Genomic DNA, 20,036 nt, shown 5'->3' on the forward strand with positions numbered 1-20,036 from the left:
GAAATTTGTAATAATCAGACTAGGGTACATGATCATCAGTAAGATAAGAAATGGAGACAGTTTACGGAACAAAAGAGCTGTTATATGAAGGATATTCAGTAAGATTAAAATAAAAGAATATAAGACAATAGTGATTTTCATTGGCTAATGGTTAGCATTGATTGCTACTAATATAGATCTGTGTGAGTCTTGGTGATAACCACAGATTTACAGACACACTGTGATCCAAAGTGGGATTAATATGTCTTATTAAGACCATATTGATAGTTTTCTGGACAAAGAAGTAGGAGAATTTACAGACATTTCTCCAGAATGATGTTAAATTGTAAAGAATTGCAGCAGGATGTGGGACTTGTGCTTTCTCCTTCTCTTCCTCCTCACTCTTCTGTGGCTGATACACATGGGCTGGTCATGTCACATGCATACCAGCTTAATGGTACCTTGTGTGCCTACTGCTTGATAATACCAAGCTACCAATTGCCAGCTTGTAATTTACAAGTGTATAGCAACCAGTGGGTGTCATAGCTCTTAGGCATCTTTGGATGAATCTATTGTATCCCAAACCTAAGATTAGAAGTTCTTAGCATAGGATGAACGTATAACCATCTGACTAAATCTGTCTTAATTAATATAGCCTTTGGTTGCCATTCATTCAGTAAAAGATACCTCACTGTCACGTGACTAAGTTCACTACACCAGCAGCTATATCTCTCTCACTGCACTAACTATTGTCCTATTAACACAGGTTTTCACTGCCCATGTTGCTCATGTTAAAACTGCCAAGCTGTGTGGCCATGGACAATATATAGAACTGTGTAATAGCATTTCACTCCCATCTGCAGGAGGCATCTTTAGAGATAAAAACTGGCAACTACATATGTAATTCAAGGGGCCCTGATTTTATAGGCACATTATAAGCTTTATATCAAGGGTGGACAAACGCGATATTGCGGGTGTGGGCGCTCGTTAGTTCCCACACTGCTTGCTCATGGGCACTATCAGCCAGCACTTCCCCCTCCACCTCTCTGCTAACACCACTCATTTGTTGCCGGTGTGTGTGTGTGTGTGTGTGTGTGTGTGTGTGTGTGTCAAGATGGCCTGACCACTTCATGTCTTTAGTCTTGTCGGTATCGAAGTCTCTTTTGTATTCGCTGTAGGACAAAGTTAGTGAGAGGCTAAGGATTTAAGATCCTCAAAACAAAAGTCAATCAAATCCATTCGCTTCAACCCACAGTGAGAAGAATATTAAGTTCTTTTTTTTAACACAAACCAGCCTTCAGTGGCTCTTTTTTAATGTTATTTTACTGGTATGGAAGGTGTACCACCTGAAGCAACATTTTCAACTCATTCATGAGAAACTCATGATCACTTTGGAGGAAGGCCAAACTTCTCCAACTAAAACAGAAGAGGGAGGAAGGTGTAAGTTCATACAGGTGTAGTGTATAAGGTAATTGGATTGATAAAATAAATAAATAAATAAATAAAATGCATTAGACAAGCTTTTGGAGAGAATGGCTGCTTCTTCAGGCAGAACGGTTGAAGGGGAAAGAAGAGGGGTGAAGGAAAATAACTGGAGATGTCTACTAAGAGGTAGATTTCAGGAAAGTTTCCAAGTGCTGCAGGTCAGGGGAGACTTACCAGACAAGATGAAAAGGAAAGACTGGTTGTTGGGGACTGCACTGGATGATATTTTAAAACTCTCAGGTTTTCAAATCTCATCCAGTGAATTCATGTTTGAAGCATTTTCCGTTATTATGGCAGTGATTTTAAACTTGATGTTACATTTGGGGATAACATTTCAAATTTGATAAGGGTTGTGTTTCCTTCTTCATATTGGGAACACTCTAGAAAATAAAACTTCAATTGAGCCTTGTGATTGATAAAATGCGCCATGAATGTATAGAAACTATTATTTATAGTTGCCCATCCACTGTTGCCTGCGGTGGTAAAGTCGTTTTTAATTTTGTTGGATAACTGGGCATTAGAGAGAGAGGGCAAAACATATTTATGAATTTTTGAAAATTGTATGTACATAATATCATAATTTTATTTAATGTAATAAACTGACAGGTTTACTTATGGGTTGTTGCAAATGAAAATAAGTTTAGGATGAGGGTGTCACAAAAGAAAATAAATGATAATCTGATAGGGAACCAAATGAAAATGGCAGACTGAATACGGATTGAGAGTCACTTCAGTTTTCTGTAAGGGAAAGTTCATCTGAAGTGGAAGCAGACCTCAGTGAGGACAATTCACTAGAACAATTTCTCAGATTTCTGCAGAAAAATCATTTGCGTTGGCTTCATAACCCACATTGTTCCAAAGTTACTGTTGACTGCTTGGACTTTGGACATATCTTCAGGTCTGATGAGAAGCCAGGAAAACAGGAAGTTATCTATTGGCAGTAATGACATATTCCTCTTTTTACTCAGTTTGGTAAAATGATACATATACAGCTTGAATCTCTTCTAGTCGAAGGAGTTGTGGTTGACTTATATCCTGAAACATTAAAATATGTTGGATGGAAAAATTAAAATGCTTACTATTAAAAAGCACTTTTTCAGTAACAAAAACTTGAAATGAGAACAAATGTACATTAAGTGTATTCTGTAATCTCTAAATGCACTAATATATGTGTAAAATTTAATGATGTAATGTACATAACATTATTATTTAATGAACATATATGGAGGACCAATATTGAATGGAGAGCACATGCTGTGAGGTGAATCAGTGAGTCAGCCAAGAGTACAAAGAGTGGTGGGGTGGCTTCAGAGTTGCCTTGTGACCTGCTCTTTGTGATGTCGGGAATGGTATGGGAGCAGTGAGCCACTGCTGGGAACTAAATCAGTGAGTGAGTCACAAAGAACAGAGTGACTCCTGAGTCAGGAGTGAGGAGTCAGTTCCTTGCAGCTTGCTAGCTCCTAAGTAAGCTGCCAACTACTTCCAGTAGTACTACAAAGTATTGTATCTCACCATGAAGCATCAAATGGGCTGCCATGGCAGCTCTGTGCAAGCTGTATCTTCAAACCAATAGCAGAAAAAAAGGAAAGAAAATGTTCTCTGCATTAATGCAGTGTTCTAAAGAACTTTGTTATTTTCATGGCTGGCAAAACCTACTCACAACAGTTAGGTATATAAATAAAGACATACACATCATCTGTAGCATATTTTTCTGCGGCTAAGTCTGGGCCCACTGATGCAGCAGCCTGCCCTAGAATGTTCATTCACTGGCTACATAGGAGTGGTATTTTAGACATGAAGGGCAACAGCTCATTGTTTTTTGAGTCCTTGATCATTCATTCTGTAGAAGGCTCAAGCTCTTTTAGTCAATTTAGGAGTGGATCACCCACCTCTAGTCCAAACAGAGCTACTAAATTCACTGGAAAGAAGTATTTTATATATTGAAAATAGCTGCATTCAGAGGAATAATTGTAAACAAGAAGTCGATGCTGAAGTTGCCAACAACTCTGGTCCATGTGAATGTCATTCAGTCAGTTCTATTTTCATAAGGTTGCACTGATGAGGCTACATATCTGGCCACTTGATGAGCCAGTTCACTTACAAGAACAACTCATTTACTTACATTTAGCATTTAAAAAATTGGTTACTCCAGTGAGGAGGTGGAATGAGCACTGTGACTACAAAAAGACAATTACAGGACTAATGAGGAATAATAACTTCAAAGTTTTTTTTTCTCTTGCACTGTCAGGATTACTGATGGAATTGGGTAAAATGGGGTTTAAATGATTTTGAAACCTATTAGGAAACTAAAGTGATCCTTCAGAACTGCAAAAGATGTGCTTTGCTATGTAGAGACAACAAAATAAAATTTTATAAGTCAAGCATCATAGCCAAGAGAACACATTATCACGTGCACCTGTTCAGAGGCAATAGAAATTTATGAACAACATGATAATTTTAACAGAAAGGAATAAATAGGTAAATAAAATGAAATATGGGCACCAACTTCACACCAAGAAATCAGCTTAAATGATTGATCACTATTAATTGAGAATGGTGTCATTGGAGATAATCACAGGCTCAGCATCACTCGATAAATGGTAGTGCAATGTGATTTATAATGCACGTATAAATTCAGGGCTTTCTTAAGCTATCAATGCAATTGCCAGTTCTGTCTCTGAAGGTATCTGCTACAGATGGGGATGAAATCTTAGTAAATTGTTTTATACATTGACCATGGCCTCTGAGCCTGGAACTTTCCACAGAAATGCTGTCTTACTACTGCAGATGGAAGTTTTTTACTATAAGTAGATGACCCAAGCGAATTGCAGGACCTCCGGTTTCCATGTGATTATTTTATGTGCCACTACCAACAAAATGCTCAACTTTTGTGTCAATTGGAGTTCTCACTACTGCTGTGAATTTTTCCCAAGTGCAATTGGAATGCAATTCTGTGGTGTTCCTCTTCTTCTTCTTCTTCTTCTTCTTCTTCTTCATCATCATCATCATCATCATCATCATCATCATCATCAGTCACTGTGTTTTTTGCCTAGCAGATCTCCTTAATTGGGAGGTAACAAATGACTATGTCCCAGTCACCACATTCAATTTGTCAATCATTTTTCTTCCAAGAGAAAGCTACAAAAGTGTATGATCGTCAAGTTGAATTGGTTGCTATATTATTAGCTATGTAACATTGGAATGCTTTTAATATAGGTGGTAGCACTGGGTTCATGGTAGACCACATCACTGTTGCATTCCTATGAGACAATGAAATTTCTGTGGTGACAGTGTAATTGATTTATGAGTGGTGTTCTGCTGTGATGGACTTGAAGTACTAATGTGAAGGTTTAAAAGTAGTTCTGAACTTGGAGGCTTTTTGGATTGTGCAGTAGAATATCTTGGCTTGAGTTCTTTACTGCTGAAAGTAGTATACAAGTGTGTAAGAGAGATTCCTGGAGAAGGGGGGGGGGGGGAGGAGAGCCGTAATTCCTGTTTCCAAGGATATAGTACAGATCATTGCAGAAGACATTCTTGGTGTCAACATCTTAAGCCCAGGTTCACATTTGCTCCCCAGACTAACAAGAAACACGCCACTGATCCATATCTCTGTGGCATCTGAAATTCAAACAAGATTCAGCTTAGTGTCCAAAATAACTTAATTCTAAACTTTTGTGTAATGGTTAATGTTGTTTGAAATTTCAACTTTTTGAGATGCAATCTTAATCCTGCTTCCAAAACAGTAAAAAATTAGTACTTTTGTAATGTAACTGAAATTTCGTGAATGGAAAACTGTCGACTAGATTACTGTGCTGAAAAGACTAGCTTCTTATTTGATATGAACTATGTATGCCTTCCTGAAGTACATGTGTTGTGATTTTCATAATCATTGATGCCAGGATGATTCCGCTGGGAAAGCCACAAAGGAGTGTCCAGTCTCACTGCCTGCAGGATGTCAAACAAAAGACTCCTAAAAAAAATGATTAACTGCTCATTCATCTGAAGTGTATTATCCAAAATGCTCCATGGTCTCTTGTAGTGCTGCTTCATTTAATACCATTGTCCACTTTTTTATAGTGGTAGTAACACTTTAAAGCTTAACGTTTACATACATAAGGGCTGCATTGCATCTTTTATGGATGTTACGTGAGGCTTAAATCATGGCTTGAAATCGGGTGGACATGTGGAGCAAAAGCAGATTGTTAATGAAGAGAAAAATGATGTTGATGGTTACACAATTTTTTCTGGGGGGGGGGCAGGGGGGATGGAAAAGGATAGAAACAAATGTTTCATCTCCCAGGAAGTCCTTAATGTATTAAGAATACTATTAGCTTTTGTGCATAGTATGTTGCATTTTTTAATCTGAAAGGATTAAGGTATATTCAGTGGAGGATTTAGAATTGCCCACAATAGCATTACACAGAACAACATAAGAAGTAGTGAACTTGCTAATAATGAATTAAATGTCTGTGCACTTGGATGTTGCTTGTTACAATGGCTCCAATATCCCAGAAACAGAACTGATTTTTAGAAGGTGCTAATGCCTGAAATTTGCACTTGCTCTAGAATTGAGTTACACATTGCATGTGACTGTTGATATGAGCACCCTACACACCAGTAGACTGCTTGATTTTCCAGATAATTTCAGGCAGTTGATGGACATATCCAGTTTTTCCCTTTTGATATACTCGGAGTTACTGCTTCATGTAAACCCATTTTTCATGTGCAACTTTCTTGTTTGAACCATTTTGAACTACTCATGATAAGAGGACATGGGATGGCAACTTATAAATCAGTTGCCAGCCATGTTACAAATGAGTTGCTGACCTCAGTGGTCAATTGAGTGTAGTATCTGATGGGTTCCAAAATCCTGAGTATGCAGAAAACTGTGCATGGAGAGAGATGGGAAAGTGGATCTGCACTTTGTAATATTCTTGTTCAGTGGTGCACATCCAATGACTTTTCCTCATACCAGATGTTAGTTATTATTTTGAAGTAAGTTGCATCAAAAGGCAAGTCCACATATGAAACTATGTAGTTTTATGTATTCGATTATCTTGATTTTGGAATTGTTGTCTTCTTTGGAGGCATGATAATGTCCACAGGTTTTCTTCTAGTACAGAAAAAATTAACTGATGAAATGGTTGTGAAAGTCTGATAATTTTTGAAATGCTAAATGAAGTAAAGTGTCTGAGCTTTTAAACATTTGTATTCTATGACATTATACATATTATGACAGCACTGTTTGAACAAACCAAAGAAATAATAAATCTGCCTTCTGCAGCCTCACAAAATGGCTCAACTTTCATTTATGCCCACTTCTTGCCAAGTCTCTACACAATGAAGAAGCTAAAGCGTACATCTTTGTCAGAGACAATTGCTGGCATATGATTCGTAGAATTAATACAACTGAATTTACAAAATTTTCTGTTAAAACTTCAACATCATTGTAAATGCATGAAATATGAATATGTAGGTGTAAAATAATTTATTTTTATGGATGAAGTTTCTAATATGAATTTTTCTTTATGCAGATGAAGATATCGATACCTGCTGGTATCTTAACATTCCTAATATACCACTGGCTTGATTACATTACAACATGTACCAACTTTGTTTTCATTCAGCTGTTGGTTCTCTGGCAGAAAATACATGGTTGCTGTTGTTGTTTGTATTAAGCAACTCATCCCAGATGATTTTCATCAGCATTTGTTGATAAAATAGCTTCAGTTATTGTTATAATTGCAATAGATTTGTAATTATTTGTATTTTATAATTTTGTGGTAATTTGTAGAAATGGATAAAAACAAATATTGTAGTAGTGGTGAAATGTGCTTATTGGAAAGAAAATGTTAGTTGATACAGAAAATCCAGTATATAAAGATAATTTTGCAACATTTTAATGTTCTCTATGGTCTTTACCTTTTGAATGGATATGAACTAATAAGCAAACATATAGATAAGTGTTATAAAGACATCTACACTTTCTAGCAGACCAGAAAAGAGAGGTTGGAGGTGGTGTGGTATCTGAGGCCTTTCTTTTCCTGCAATACGACGTTGGCTAGTGTTGCTGCCGCTAGTTTGATGATTTTGTACCCACTGTATTTGTTTACAGAATAATGAAATAACTGCACATTGGTAGACTCAAAAGTAGATAGAGTATACAGTTTATGACAAAAAACAAACACACAAAGCATTAAAGAGTCCATCAACAAGTGAGGTATGTCTGCAAGATGTGGGCAACAAACACTCACCCACGCGCAGTTTTTTCGCTGACATGTAAACATAATCCATCACTCATACTGAGTAAGTCTTAGTGCAGATTAATGTGCCAGAAGCACTGCTGTAGACTCGCCTATCATGCATAAGAACTGAAACAAGAAAGTTGTTTTAGTAAAATGGGCTTCATAGCAGTGTTTTGTCAATTTGTGTTAGACACTTATAATTCTTAACCTTATAACTTATATCTTGTTACCTATACTAATATTAATTTTAGAACTGACAATACTGAGTGGACACGTGAAAAGAACATTTTTATAAACCACACATTTGTTGTACTTCTTGTTGTAAATTTCTCGTGACTGGTTTAGTGATAGTCTTAAAAATGTGCTCATACTTCATTACTGTTGTCAGCTGTATACAGACATGAATTATTTAGTTTCAGAAGCTGACAGTGTATTTAATTTTAATGTTTAAGTAATGAAACTTTTTTCCTTGTTAATACTTCTGTGAATTCTTGCTTCTAGGCACTGTTAATCTTCATTGGCCTCTGCCTAGCAAGGGATGAAGTATACTGGCTTTTGCGCCATAATGACAACCCACCTCAGCAAAAGAGTAAAGGAAAAACTGCAGAAGACCTGGTGGATAGGCAGTTGCCAGAGCTGCTTTTTCACATGGAAGAACTGAGAGGTTACCTTTTGACCTATATATTATGTAACATAAAAAAATGTTAACAGTGCCTTCTGTCTCTGATTTATGATTTCTAGATATGTGTGTGAATGGCTTTAAATTTCTGTTTTGCTTGCATCTAAGTGCAGTGTACTTTCGAATCATTTTACTAGGATAAGGTCAAGAGCATGTCTTTTATCTCGCTTAAGGGAATTATACGAACTGAATAACAGGACCCAGTAGAAAACCAACTGTAATTGCTCATTAGAGGAAAGGTCACTAGAACCAGTGGGATACCTATTACAGTATATATAGAATAAGAGGTTTGATAAAAAAATAATGGGAATTATTGTTGTTGTTAAAGAATCTTCATTTATCCATCATCATCATCATCATCAACAACAACAACTACTACTTTGTCCCTTTCGAACTGATCCTCCTCAGATATAATACACTTGTACCAGTCCTTTTTCCAATCTTGGAAGCACTTCTGGAACTCATTTTTCATTATGATGTTCAGTTCCTTCAGCGATTCTGTTTTTATCTCATCAGTGGTGGTAAAACGACATCCTTTCATGGTTCTCTTCAACCTCAGAAATAGGAAGTAGTCACAGGGGGCCATGTCCAATGAATATGGTGACTGAAGCAAAATAATGGTTTTGTTTTTTGCCAAAAAATCATGAACAAGCATTGAGGTGTGAGTGGGAGCATTATTGTGATGCAGCTTCCACGAGTGGTTTTGACACAGTTCTGATTATCGTTTTCTTTGGATTGCTTCATGCAAACATCACGTAACTTCCAAGTAGTATTCCTTATTGATCATATTACTATAACTCAGGAAATCATGATCCACTATCCCACTGTAATCGAAGAAAACAGTGAGAAGAATCTTCACATGTGATTGAACTTGTCAAATTTGCTGTCACACGTTTCATGTCAAAAACATCCAAAACAATTGCTTGGCATGAACAAAAGGATATATGGGAATCATCAGCATCCTCCCTGATAATGATTCAGTGATTTTCCAGAACCATTTTCTTTACTGCTTCCACATTGTCATCAGTAATTGATGTGCTAAAGTGTCGAGGGCAGTCGTCATCTTCATTTTCTCGATCCTCTTTGAAACATTTGTACCACTTGTAAACTCTTATCTTACTCATAGTAAATTTGTGAAAAGCCACAGTCAATATGTTGAGTGCTGTGCTGCACTTTATTTCATTTTTCAAGCAAAATTTAATGCAATAAAAATTCGCCTAGCATTCGAAAACACACACAACCTTTTCAAATGTCAACAATAAACTAAATATTCAAAACAGCTGAAAATGCAAACATACATCAGGAACATGTGTACCAACAAGAGATTTTTTTTTAATCTGATGTATAAAGTTGTGAAATTAAAAAAATTCCGTTACTTTTTAAACATGCCTCGTATGTTGTAGAACTGACCCCTCTTGTAGGAACTGTCTGTTATAGGTTGCTAGAGCAGTAAAACACCCCACATGATTGTAGGTTGTCCCAGTCTTTAAGAAGGTCACATGGCAGATGCAGAAAGTTGCATACCTATATCACTGACATAAGTTTGCTGGGAAGTATAGAATCTTTTTGGGCTTTTGTATGATGAATTTTTGGAGACTGGAAAACTCTGGAGGCTGTCAATATGGGCTCCACAAGTTCTAATAATGTGAAAATACGTGAATCTTGGCTTGCTGTACTCATTCACAAGATCCAGAAGACTGTGAATTCTGGAGACCAGGTTGGTGTTATGTTTCTTGATTTCTGGAAAGACTTATTATCAGGCACAATTGTCAGGTATGGGGAGCATCTATGTGAAGTTGTTTATGGTGGCAGAGTCACACAAATGCAGCCATAAGGAAGGCAGATGACAGAAAGAGATGTATTTGCAGCATCCTTAGGAACTGTATTCGCCTGTAAAACAGGTAGCATACAAAAAGAGATGTATTTGAAGAATCATAAGGAACTGTATTCACCTGTAAAGCAGGTAGCATACAAAATTTTCACTCAACCATTTATGGAATATTTTTGGTAATGTAGTACCCCTGTCAAGTTGGATTGATGGAAGTGATAAAGAAGGTTCCAAGAAGAGTTGCACATTTCATTACATTTTTGTTTAAGTTGTGTGATAGCATCACCAGACTTCTCAGTGAATTCAACTGAAAGGCAGCACAAGAATGTACTGGAATCCCTCTTACATGATGACTCTTTTGCCTTTGATGTCACCAGTATTCTTCTCCTCTTCTTCATTTGCTGCTGGTTGTTCATTTTGACTTCCTGTTATCTCTCTTGGCACCTAATTTTATCATATATACTTCACCCCCCTCCCACTTGTTTTCTTCTCCACACTGTATCTTTTTGTGCTAGGTTCTCTGACAAGTTGATTACTTTTTCTGCTGTATATGGGTACTTTACAGAACTTTCTTCACGTTCTGCAGGCTCCATTTGCTGCACAGATGATGTCTTCCCTCTGTCACCCATGTCTTGGAAAATCTTGATCTTAGCTGTAACACTATTTAACGCTGACAATTCTGTAAATCTGTTAGATTAATGCAGACTTCACCAAACATCATTGGGTTCTGTGGACAGCCGGAATCTTGGTTTCATTGCATTTCTTGTCAGAAAGATTTTGAGTTATACTCCCCCCCCCCCCCCCCCCCTTCCATCCTTTGCTTTTCCCAAAAGGCGAGTTAACGTAGTGATCAATTCACAGGAGTCACATTTATGAGCAATTAAATTCACAAGTTCAAGTGGACAGGGAAACCAAAGTCCATGGAACATAAGTTGCAGGGAACCCAGTTCACCACTATAGATATGCTGTGTATGTTTTTCATTAAAAAAGGTTCTGCAGTATTTACTCTTATCAATTTTCAAATTCATTATGCCATTTCCTTTTCTTCATTTTCTCTCTGTATGTATTGTTGTTAAGTATACAGGATGGTCAGAAACAGTCTGAAAAACTAGGGAGTGTGTTTCAGGATAAGTTTTACTGAGAAATAATTGTTAAGAAAAAATTTGATACATTGTGCCATTTAGGAGATAATTAGCATGGAAGTTGGCCAATCAGTCCATTGTATGCACAAATTCTACTGGCCAGTCAGATCCAGGTAGTGTCAGTTGTAGTGTAATGTAGTGTAGTGCAGTGTACTGTAGATGATGGTGCATTCTGGTCCAAGCTGCTGGAGAGGCTATCATGTGTGTGGGAGGTGTTCTTGCTCGTGTGAATGAATATGTGTGTGTTTCCTGATCTCCAAAAGCTAATGTGTAACTGTCTCCTCATTGTGCCTGTCTGCAACTCAAAGTGTCATCTTTACTGTGAGTGCCAATCTATCTTTTCCTTATATTGTTGATATTCCAACTTGGAATTTCCGTTGGTCGATTCTGATATCAGCTGTGTTACACTGATTTTGCCCATTCAAATAGTGTTATAAGTCTGTGCTGTGAGATGTATTTTTCTATTGAAATTTCATTTCTGTTCATATCTTAAGGTATATTTTTACTGAGGTTTTATCCTCCAATATAATAGTTGAAAGCTTTAATTTAATTTCCTAAAGTACAGTCTTTCTTATTTCACAGTTTCTGTAGTACATACTATGTCAGCTCACTATGTTTTATTTTCATTGCAGTTCTTGTTCGAAAATACAGCCAAGTAATGCAGAGGTACTATGTGCAGTACCTATCAGGGTTTGATGCTATTGCTTTAAATCAAATGGTACAGAATTTGCAAGTTTGTCCAGAGGATGAAAGCATTATTTTGTCTTCAATGTGCAGCACAATTGCTAACTTATCCGTAAAACAAGGTGAGTTTGGTGTGAAGTACTAAATTGTGGTACTATGACATGTACCTTTTATGTCGTACAATGCTACGTGCTTGGAATCAAATATTTTGTGTAATTCTTGGAACTACCCCCCCCCCCCCCCCGCCCACACACACACACACACACACACACACACACACACACACACACACACACACACACACACACACACACAGCCAGCCAGCAAGCACGCTATCACAGAGCCACGTTGCTCGTCAAAAATTATCTACCTCATTTCAGCATACTACTCATAGCTGAACAATTTAGAAGTCTATTTTCTGAAAAATTTTTGAGGTTTGGATTGAATTGCTTTTGAACTTCACGTACCATAAAAATAAAAAATTAAAAAAATCTGACTGTCATGTGGTCCTCTTGTTAGAGAAAAACAGGCAATGTGATCACATGTGAAAGCACAATTTAATTCTACTCCTGTTAAGTTTTAGTCATAAATTAATAAACTTTCTGGGTTCATCCCAAGTATTGGGTATGGTAAGTGATGCCTTAAGTCTCTCTCTCAGTACATTGAAACACACTACTGTCTGAATACCTTATACTTCTGAAACCCTGGTCATCTTGAGAAAACCGTGCATGAACCACAATCAAATTTAACCACAGCTGTCTCCCTGTTTAACTTTGATCAAGATTGCTGCATCAGAATTTTGTGTAGAACAAGGTTAAATGCTTACTTTACCATGGTTAACTTTTCATCAAGGTTGGGATATTTGCCTGTGAGGTGGAATTTGGGTGGAATTGTTGGTACTATTCAAAGAAACCAAACTGATTATTTACTTTTCAGATTATCCAAGTGTGCGACTTCTTCTGTTGACACATGTGATTCTTGACAATGCCATTTATTCAGAATATTTTAGAAAGTAGGAAGAAGAAGGGGGAGGCAGAGAGGGGGGGGGGGAGAGAGAGAGAGAGAGAGAGAGAGAGAGAGAGAGAGAGAGAGAGAGAGAGAGAGAGATACATATATTATATATGTTTTGATTTAATAGCCAATCAATGACAGTGTCATTAGACGTAGAACAAATGCTTGGTTTGGTGAAGAATGTTGAAGGAAATTGGCCATTTACATTAAAAAGGGAATCATCCCCACATTTACCATAAGTGCTTTAGGGAAACCATGCAAATGCAAAACTGCATAATGGGCAGGGATTGGAACCAGTATCATCTCAAATAACTGCTTTTCCATTTCATTTGATGTCATCATCTGAGTTGGTTGAATGTCCTATATGTACGTTGCTAATGATATCGAGTCAGCTGAGAATATTATAAAAAAGAAGAATGTGAATGTTCCTGCAGAGTAGTATTGTGAACAACCAAATATAGAGAAGCATAAACATAACCTATCTGTTTTAATGTGCAATGGCTATTTTGAACTTCTTGACAGTATGTGGATATAGTATAAGTTAGATGACTTTTAACAAAGGAACAAAATTGAAGGTTGTGCCTACTAGCCTGCAATAGAATTTTGTGAGGCTTCATGTGTTGTTATTTCTCAAACCATCAGTTCTCTTCAAAATACATGCCTGACAAAAAGAAGTGCAGCACCCAGAATGGATGCCAACATAACTTTGTACAAGAATGCACCGTTGGCAGGTATGTAAATGATTTAGAGTTGCAGTTCTCTGTGGCAGGTAAAATGACCACGAGAGTGAATTAATGTTGTGATACATGAGACTCTTCTGGAGTTAAAATGCTCAAATAACAGTTGGCTGATGCCTTTGACAGCTGTCGATATTTCGACAGTTGCACACACTGACATTTTCAAGGCACAAATGCAATGATAATGTGCTGCACAAGAAAATTTAAAATCTTTGTATGCAGAGCATAGTACTGCATGTGCGTGCCACCCCCCCCCCCCCCCCCCCGCCCTTTCCCTCCTCCCCTCACACACACACACACACACACACACACACACACACACAGAGAGAGAGAGAGAGAGAGAGAGAGAGAGAGAGAGAGAGAGAGAGAGAGAGAGGGGGGGGGGGGGGGGGGGGGGTGGGGGGGGGGGGGGGAGGGAGGGAGAGAGAGAGAGAGAGAGAGAGAGAGAGAGTAAACACTAACGCAGCCAAAGATTATCAACATAAAATAACCAATCAGTGAGGCAAGCATTAACTATATCCTTCTGTTGTGTGACCAGGGAGAGAGCATGATTCCATGCAGATTTTCAGCAAAAACCTCCATCTCTATTTATATGATCACTTGTTAGTTTAATTTCAACTGCTTTCTTAATAGCAGTAACCCAATAGCTACCAGTGCATCCCAGACTCTCCATGTTCTTATATTACACATTATTACTGGTGCCAAGGCAATGTTCTGCAGTAGCAGATTTGCTTGGCTGTTGTAAGCATGTGTGACACTTATGCTCAGTACACAGGTTCTCTGCGGTCCTTATGGTCTGACTAATATACAACATGCCACAACTGCAACAAACATGGCATACACCTGCCTTTACAGATCTTAAAAGACCCCTTATGTGGTTGAAAAACACATTTCACATCATATTTCATCAGAATATGACAATCCTGTTGGAAATGCTTCCTGTGTAAGCAAACAGACTTTCGACTTGGATGCTGTCTCATTACCATCATCACACACCTATTTCACAGTAGGTCGATACTGCAACATGTGTCGGATCTGTCTTTCACTTTAAACAATTTGATGAAAGGTATCTTCAAGATTGGCTTAATCAACTGAAGAACTTTCAGGGTCTGAGATGACATGGATTTGTGAACCAAGCTATGAAGTACCCCTTCATGCCGTATATGAGGACAGTTTGAAAAGTTCTCAGAATGGAATAGAAGAAAAGTACTTATATCACTTAATTTTTTTTTCAATGTAGTCTCCTTGTAGATTAATGCATTTGGTCCAATAGTGTTCCAATGCCTTGATCCCATCTCAAAAATGAATTTCCTCCATTCCTGCAAAATAGTTGTCAATTCCGGTTATCAATTCATTTGAAGTGAATCTTCTTCCACCAAGAAAAATTTTCAGTTTTAGCAAGAGCTGGAAGTCTGAAGGAGCCACTGGCCGCTGTGGCCGAGTGGTTCCAGGTGTTTCTGTCTGGAACCACGCGACTGCTATGGTTGCAGGTTCGAATCCTGCCTCAGGCAGTTAGGTTAATTATGTTTAAGTAGTTCTAAGTTGTAGGGGACTGATGACCTCAGATGTTAAGTCCAATAGTGCTCAGAGCCATTTGAACCATTTGAATCTGATGGAGCCATATCAGGTGACTAAGGCAGATGTGACACCAATTCATACCTAGGTTCGTGAAATTTTGTCATGGCAATGGCATGTGTGTGTGGGCGCACATTGTCTTGATGGAAGATGACATTCTTCCTAGGTAAACCCGGCCTTTTTTTGTGTATCTTTTGTTACAATTTGTCCGGGAGGTTAGCATAATATTCTCCAGTAATTGTTTGCCCAGTGGGGAGATAGTCTACAAACAAAATCCCCTTTGCATCCCAGAACATTAATGCCATGACCTTTCCCGTCGAAGGAATTCTCTTTGCTTTCTTTGGTGGTGGAGAGTCAGCACGTTTCCACTGATTTGGCTGTTGTTTTGTCTCTGGGATATAGTAGTGCACCCAAGTTTGATCTGTGGTCACGAACCACCGCAAAAAATCTTGTTCGTTTCTCCTAAAGCAGGCCAAACATTGTTCAGAAATGTCCATTATCATGAGTTTTTGATCCAGCGTCAAGAGTTGTAGCACCCATCATGTAGATAATTTTTTCATTGAAACTTCCTAGCAGATTAAAACTGTGTGCCGGACCGAGACTCGAACTCTGGACCTTTGCCTTTCATGGGCAAGTGTTCTACCATCTGAGCTACCCAAGCATGACTCACGACCCATCCTCACAGCTCTAATTCTGCCCGTACCTCGTCTCCTACCTTCCAAACCTCACAGAAGCTCTTCTGCAAACCTTGCAGATCTGGCACTCCTGGTAGAAAGGATATTGCGGAGACATGGCTTAGTCACAGCCTAGGGGATGTTTCCAGATTGAGATTTTCACTCTGCAGTGGAGTGTGCGCTGATATGAAACTTCCTGGTAGAGCACTTGCCCACGAAAGGCAAAGGTCCCGAGTTCGAGTCTCAGTCCGGCACACAGTTTTAATCTGCCAGGAAGTACGTGAGCAATTTCACGCACTTTCAATCAGCGATCCTCCATAAACATTTTGTGCACTTTTGCAATGATTTCTGCGGTAGTGACACATCTTGGGCGACCGCTACATGGATCATCATCTAAGCTCTCCTGACCAAATTTAAATTCATTTGTCCACTTGGCAGCAGTTGAGTATGAAGGAGCACAGTCGCCAGTGTATTCTGGAAATTGGCAAGAATGTGCTTTGCTCTCATACCTTTCTTTACGAAGTACTTAATCACTGCTCAGATCTAGATTTTCTCCATCTTTAAATATCACTATGTGGGAACAACTGCAGAGCCACGTCACCACCAGAGCTCTCTGTCGAGAGCACTGACGTGGCACATGTTTACAGGCAACACCTCTCGTGGTGATTCCGAGAACTTTTCAAACCACCCTCATAGATGGAACGTCCCAGCATACGATCAGCTTTCCTCCTAACCGACACATCAAAGAAGGGAAGGCAGCCATTCTTTTTCACCTCCATTCTGAAGCTAATATTTGGATGGATTGGATTTTATGTTCTAAAAAGCCATTTAAATTCTCACTTTAAAGAGGCCAAACAACAAAAGTCCATCTACATATCAGAAAAAACACACAGGTATCAATGCCACCATCTCCAAGGTGAATTCCTTGAACTCTACTATAAACAAATTGTCAGTAATTAGTGACAATGGGCTCCACGTAACAGCTCCATCTGTCTGTTGATAGGGTCCTTGAATAAAAAGCAAGAGGAAATCAACACCTGTGGAAATAGATTCAGTAATTCAATGCCAAACCTAAGTGCAATTAACCATAATGAACTGGGCAGAGGAATGTGAGTTAAGAGAGAGACCACATCAAAACTTATTAAAAATTGGTGTCATTCATGGGCGTGTTGTGAGTAACATTGGTGCCCCAACACACCATGTTGCATAACTCCTTGATACTCTGTTGAGCCCACTAGTAGGTCTGTGGGTGCATCACATTAAGAACTCAGCAGATTTTGTACGTTGATTAGAGGGATTTCGTTTGAATGATTCTGACATCATGATGTAGAGAGCCATCAGGTATGACTTAAGGTCATGGCTGGTTGTGGTTGAGGGAACTTTGATGGCACAGTGGTATGTTATGGACATCTTGTGTCCTCACGTATTATTTCCCATGTTACTGTATCATGATGCAATTTTTCAAGAGGACAATGACCATCCACACATGGCGTGTGTGTATGAACGGTCTGTGTGATGCTGAAGTACAAACGTAGCAGGCAAGATTCCCAGATCTGTCAGTGATAGAACATTTGTGGGACCAGCTCAGCTGTCATCTATGTCCTAGTACCAGTGTCAACAATATCGAGGACCAGTCACAGAAGTTGTGGGCCAGTTTGCCTTATCATACCCTTCCCAACCAAATTAGTGCATGCATCCCGGCCAGAGGTGGTGCAACTTCATACTGATAAATGGGCTTATACTGCCAAGTTCTTTGTAAAATTGACCCAAGTTTGTAATCAAATAACATAAAATATTGTCTCAATCTGTGAAGTTTCATTTTGTTTTCTCCTCTGCTTCTGAATGCTTCACCTTTTTTGGCAGGCAGTGTATTTAAATCATTCATCCTTCTCTCTTTATGGATAGAGTAAAATTTTTAAAATAGCTCACATTGATAATTAATAATCCATTGGATCACTTTTACTGTTGTATGAAAATATTCATGTTGAAAATCAATTTTATGAAATAAATTTGTTTTTGCAAATGTATTTGATTTCACACAGTATTTTTAACATCACTAATATATCTTTTTTTTTTTAATTCTATTCCAGTTGAGGAAAATGAATTGTTTGATTTCCGTTCAATTCGGCTTGATTGGTTTAGATTACAAGCTTATACATCAGTCAGTAAATCACCAATAGTGCTTGAAGAAAATAAAGACTTAGCTTCCTTGATTGACATTATTGTCTTCCACACAAAAATGGTTGATTTTCTTGATGAAATGTTGGTTGAAACATCTGATTTATCAATTTTCTGGTAAGACTAATATTACAGACATTTTAATTAGATTACGTTGTGTGAAAATTGAGTATCTTCTCAAAACTAAAATAACAGACTGCAAAGTAAAATATGCAGTGACATTATTTATTATTTAAATGGTGTTATTTGGCACACTGTACGTACACTAAAGATGCATTTCAATTCATAATATCCCATAATGATTTAGATTTTTCATTTATTCTACAAACTCACTGAGGAAAACTGTGGTATTAAATATTAAATAGGAATAGTGGAAGTGGCTTTCTAGAGTGTTCAGTAACAAACAAGAGTCTTAGAACTTCAAGTTTAACACATATATTTCGGAACGACACAACAACACATATAAGTCACAGAGTAAGTTGACAAGTAAGACATGTGTACACGTTAGCATTGGAATGAGCACTGAGTCCCAGTCTAGCAGCCGCTGCTCGGCTGGCCGCTTAGGTGGCGCAGCTGCTGCATGGCTGGCAGACAGTGCTGCACGTAGAGGAGGCACGTAATTGCGCGGCAGCACTTTGAATGATCAGCGAGTCACAACACTTTTCCCCCCTTTGAAATTGTTGCACTGGTCTTGATGGAGGTGTCCTGAAGATGGCTAACGTCCATAGGCGTTGTTTGACTCGCTGTAAAGTCTTGAGGAGGAGGCTTCTCGTACGGATGGAAGTGTCCCCGATGATAACGGGTCGAGATGACAGGAGACGTAGGGGTCGAATCTGCTGGGGCCCCATGCACCAATCTGCCCGTTGCAGCAAGTCCAGTTGATATGACAGGAGACATGGGCGATGTGTCGGCGTCCGTTGGAGGAGGAGGCGAGTAGATTTGCTCTGACAGAGGATGGTCCTCCGGTTCCTGCATGGACACGTCTCCTGGTTGCGTCTGTTCTGGTGCTGGCATCGCGATGACGGTGAGAGGGCTGCATTGTGAGTATTGAGAGATGCCAAGATCCCGAGCGTCAGGTAGAGCCAAAGGTGGCGTGGTGGCATTCGGAACAGGCGTTGCTGGCACCCGAGATGAAGCTGGTCCGAATGACGCACTGCAACACCCGTGTCCATCTGGATTTCATACAGGCGTCTGCCACGGTATCTTAAGATGCGGCCCGGGCTCCGTTTTGGCCACCTGCCATATCCCCGTACCCAGACGAGGTCGTCGGCGGTGAACCGGCCAAGTGAAGGCACCCGCGACTATGAGGTGGGAGGCTGCAGAAGATGAAGTAGCGTGCGGGGCTGTCGGCCATGTAAGAGCTCAGCTGGGCTGTGGTCGCCCATGGGGGTGAAACGGTAAGACGCCAGAAACTGGAGAAGCGCATCATCAGCAGCAGAAGAAGTCAGAAGTTTCCACATCTGAGCCTTAAATGTGCGGACCAGTCGTTCAGCCTCACCGTTGGATTGTGGATGGAACGGCGGGGCCGTGACATGCGTAACGCCGTGACGAACACAAAAATCCGCAAATTCGGAAGAGGCAAATTGCGGACTATTATCAGTAACAAGAGTAGAGGGGAGACCTTCCAAAGAAAAAATGCGGGCGAGAGCACTGGTAGTTGCCGCGGTGATAGGCGATGTGCAACGGACAATGAAAGGAAAGTTAGAGTAGGCGTAAATTACGAGGAGCCAATAAGTACCTAAAAAGGGTCCCGCAAAGTCAGTATGAGTGCGCTCCCAGGGCTTCTCAGGCGAGGGCCACGGTGACAAAGATGACTTCG

The 20,036-nt window shown here is 39.2% G+C and overlaps 1 protein-coding gene across 4 annotated transcripts in view; it reads left to right on the forward strand.

The window, feature by feature from the left end:
• LOC126470063 (membrane-associated protein Hem) overlaps positions 1 to 20,036 on the forward strand; it is a 183,178-nt gene that overhangs the window by 67,349 nt on the left and 95,793 nt on the right. For all 4 annotated transcript variants that reach the window (XM_050097565.1, XM_050097567.1, XM_050097566.1 and 1 more), the window contains exons 9-11: positions 8,211 to 8,373; positions 11,991 to 12,164; positions 18,130 to 18,334. In XM_050097565.1, the coding sequence (XP_049953522.1) occupies positions 8,211 to 8,373; positions 11,991 to 12,164; positions 18,130 to 18,334 (542 nt within the window). The remainder of the gene's footprint in view (positions 1 to 8,210; positions 8,374 to 11,990; positions 12,165 to 18,129; positions 18,335 to 20,036) is intronic.

This window comes from Schistocerca serialis, chromosome 3 (genome assembly GCF_023864345.2).
Source record: "Schistocerca serialis cubense isolate TAMUIC-IGC-003099 chromosome 3, iqSchSeri2.2, whole genome shotgun sequence".
In the NCBI taxonomy this organism is placed as follows: Eukaryota; Metazoa; Arthropoda; class Insecta; order Orthoptera; family Acrididae; genus Schistocerca; species Schistocerca serialis.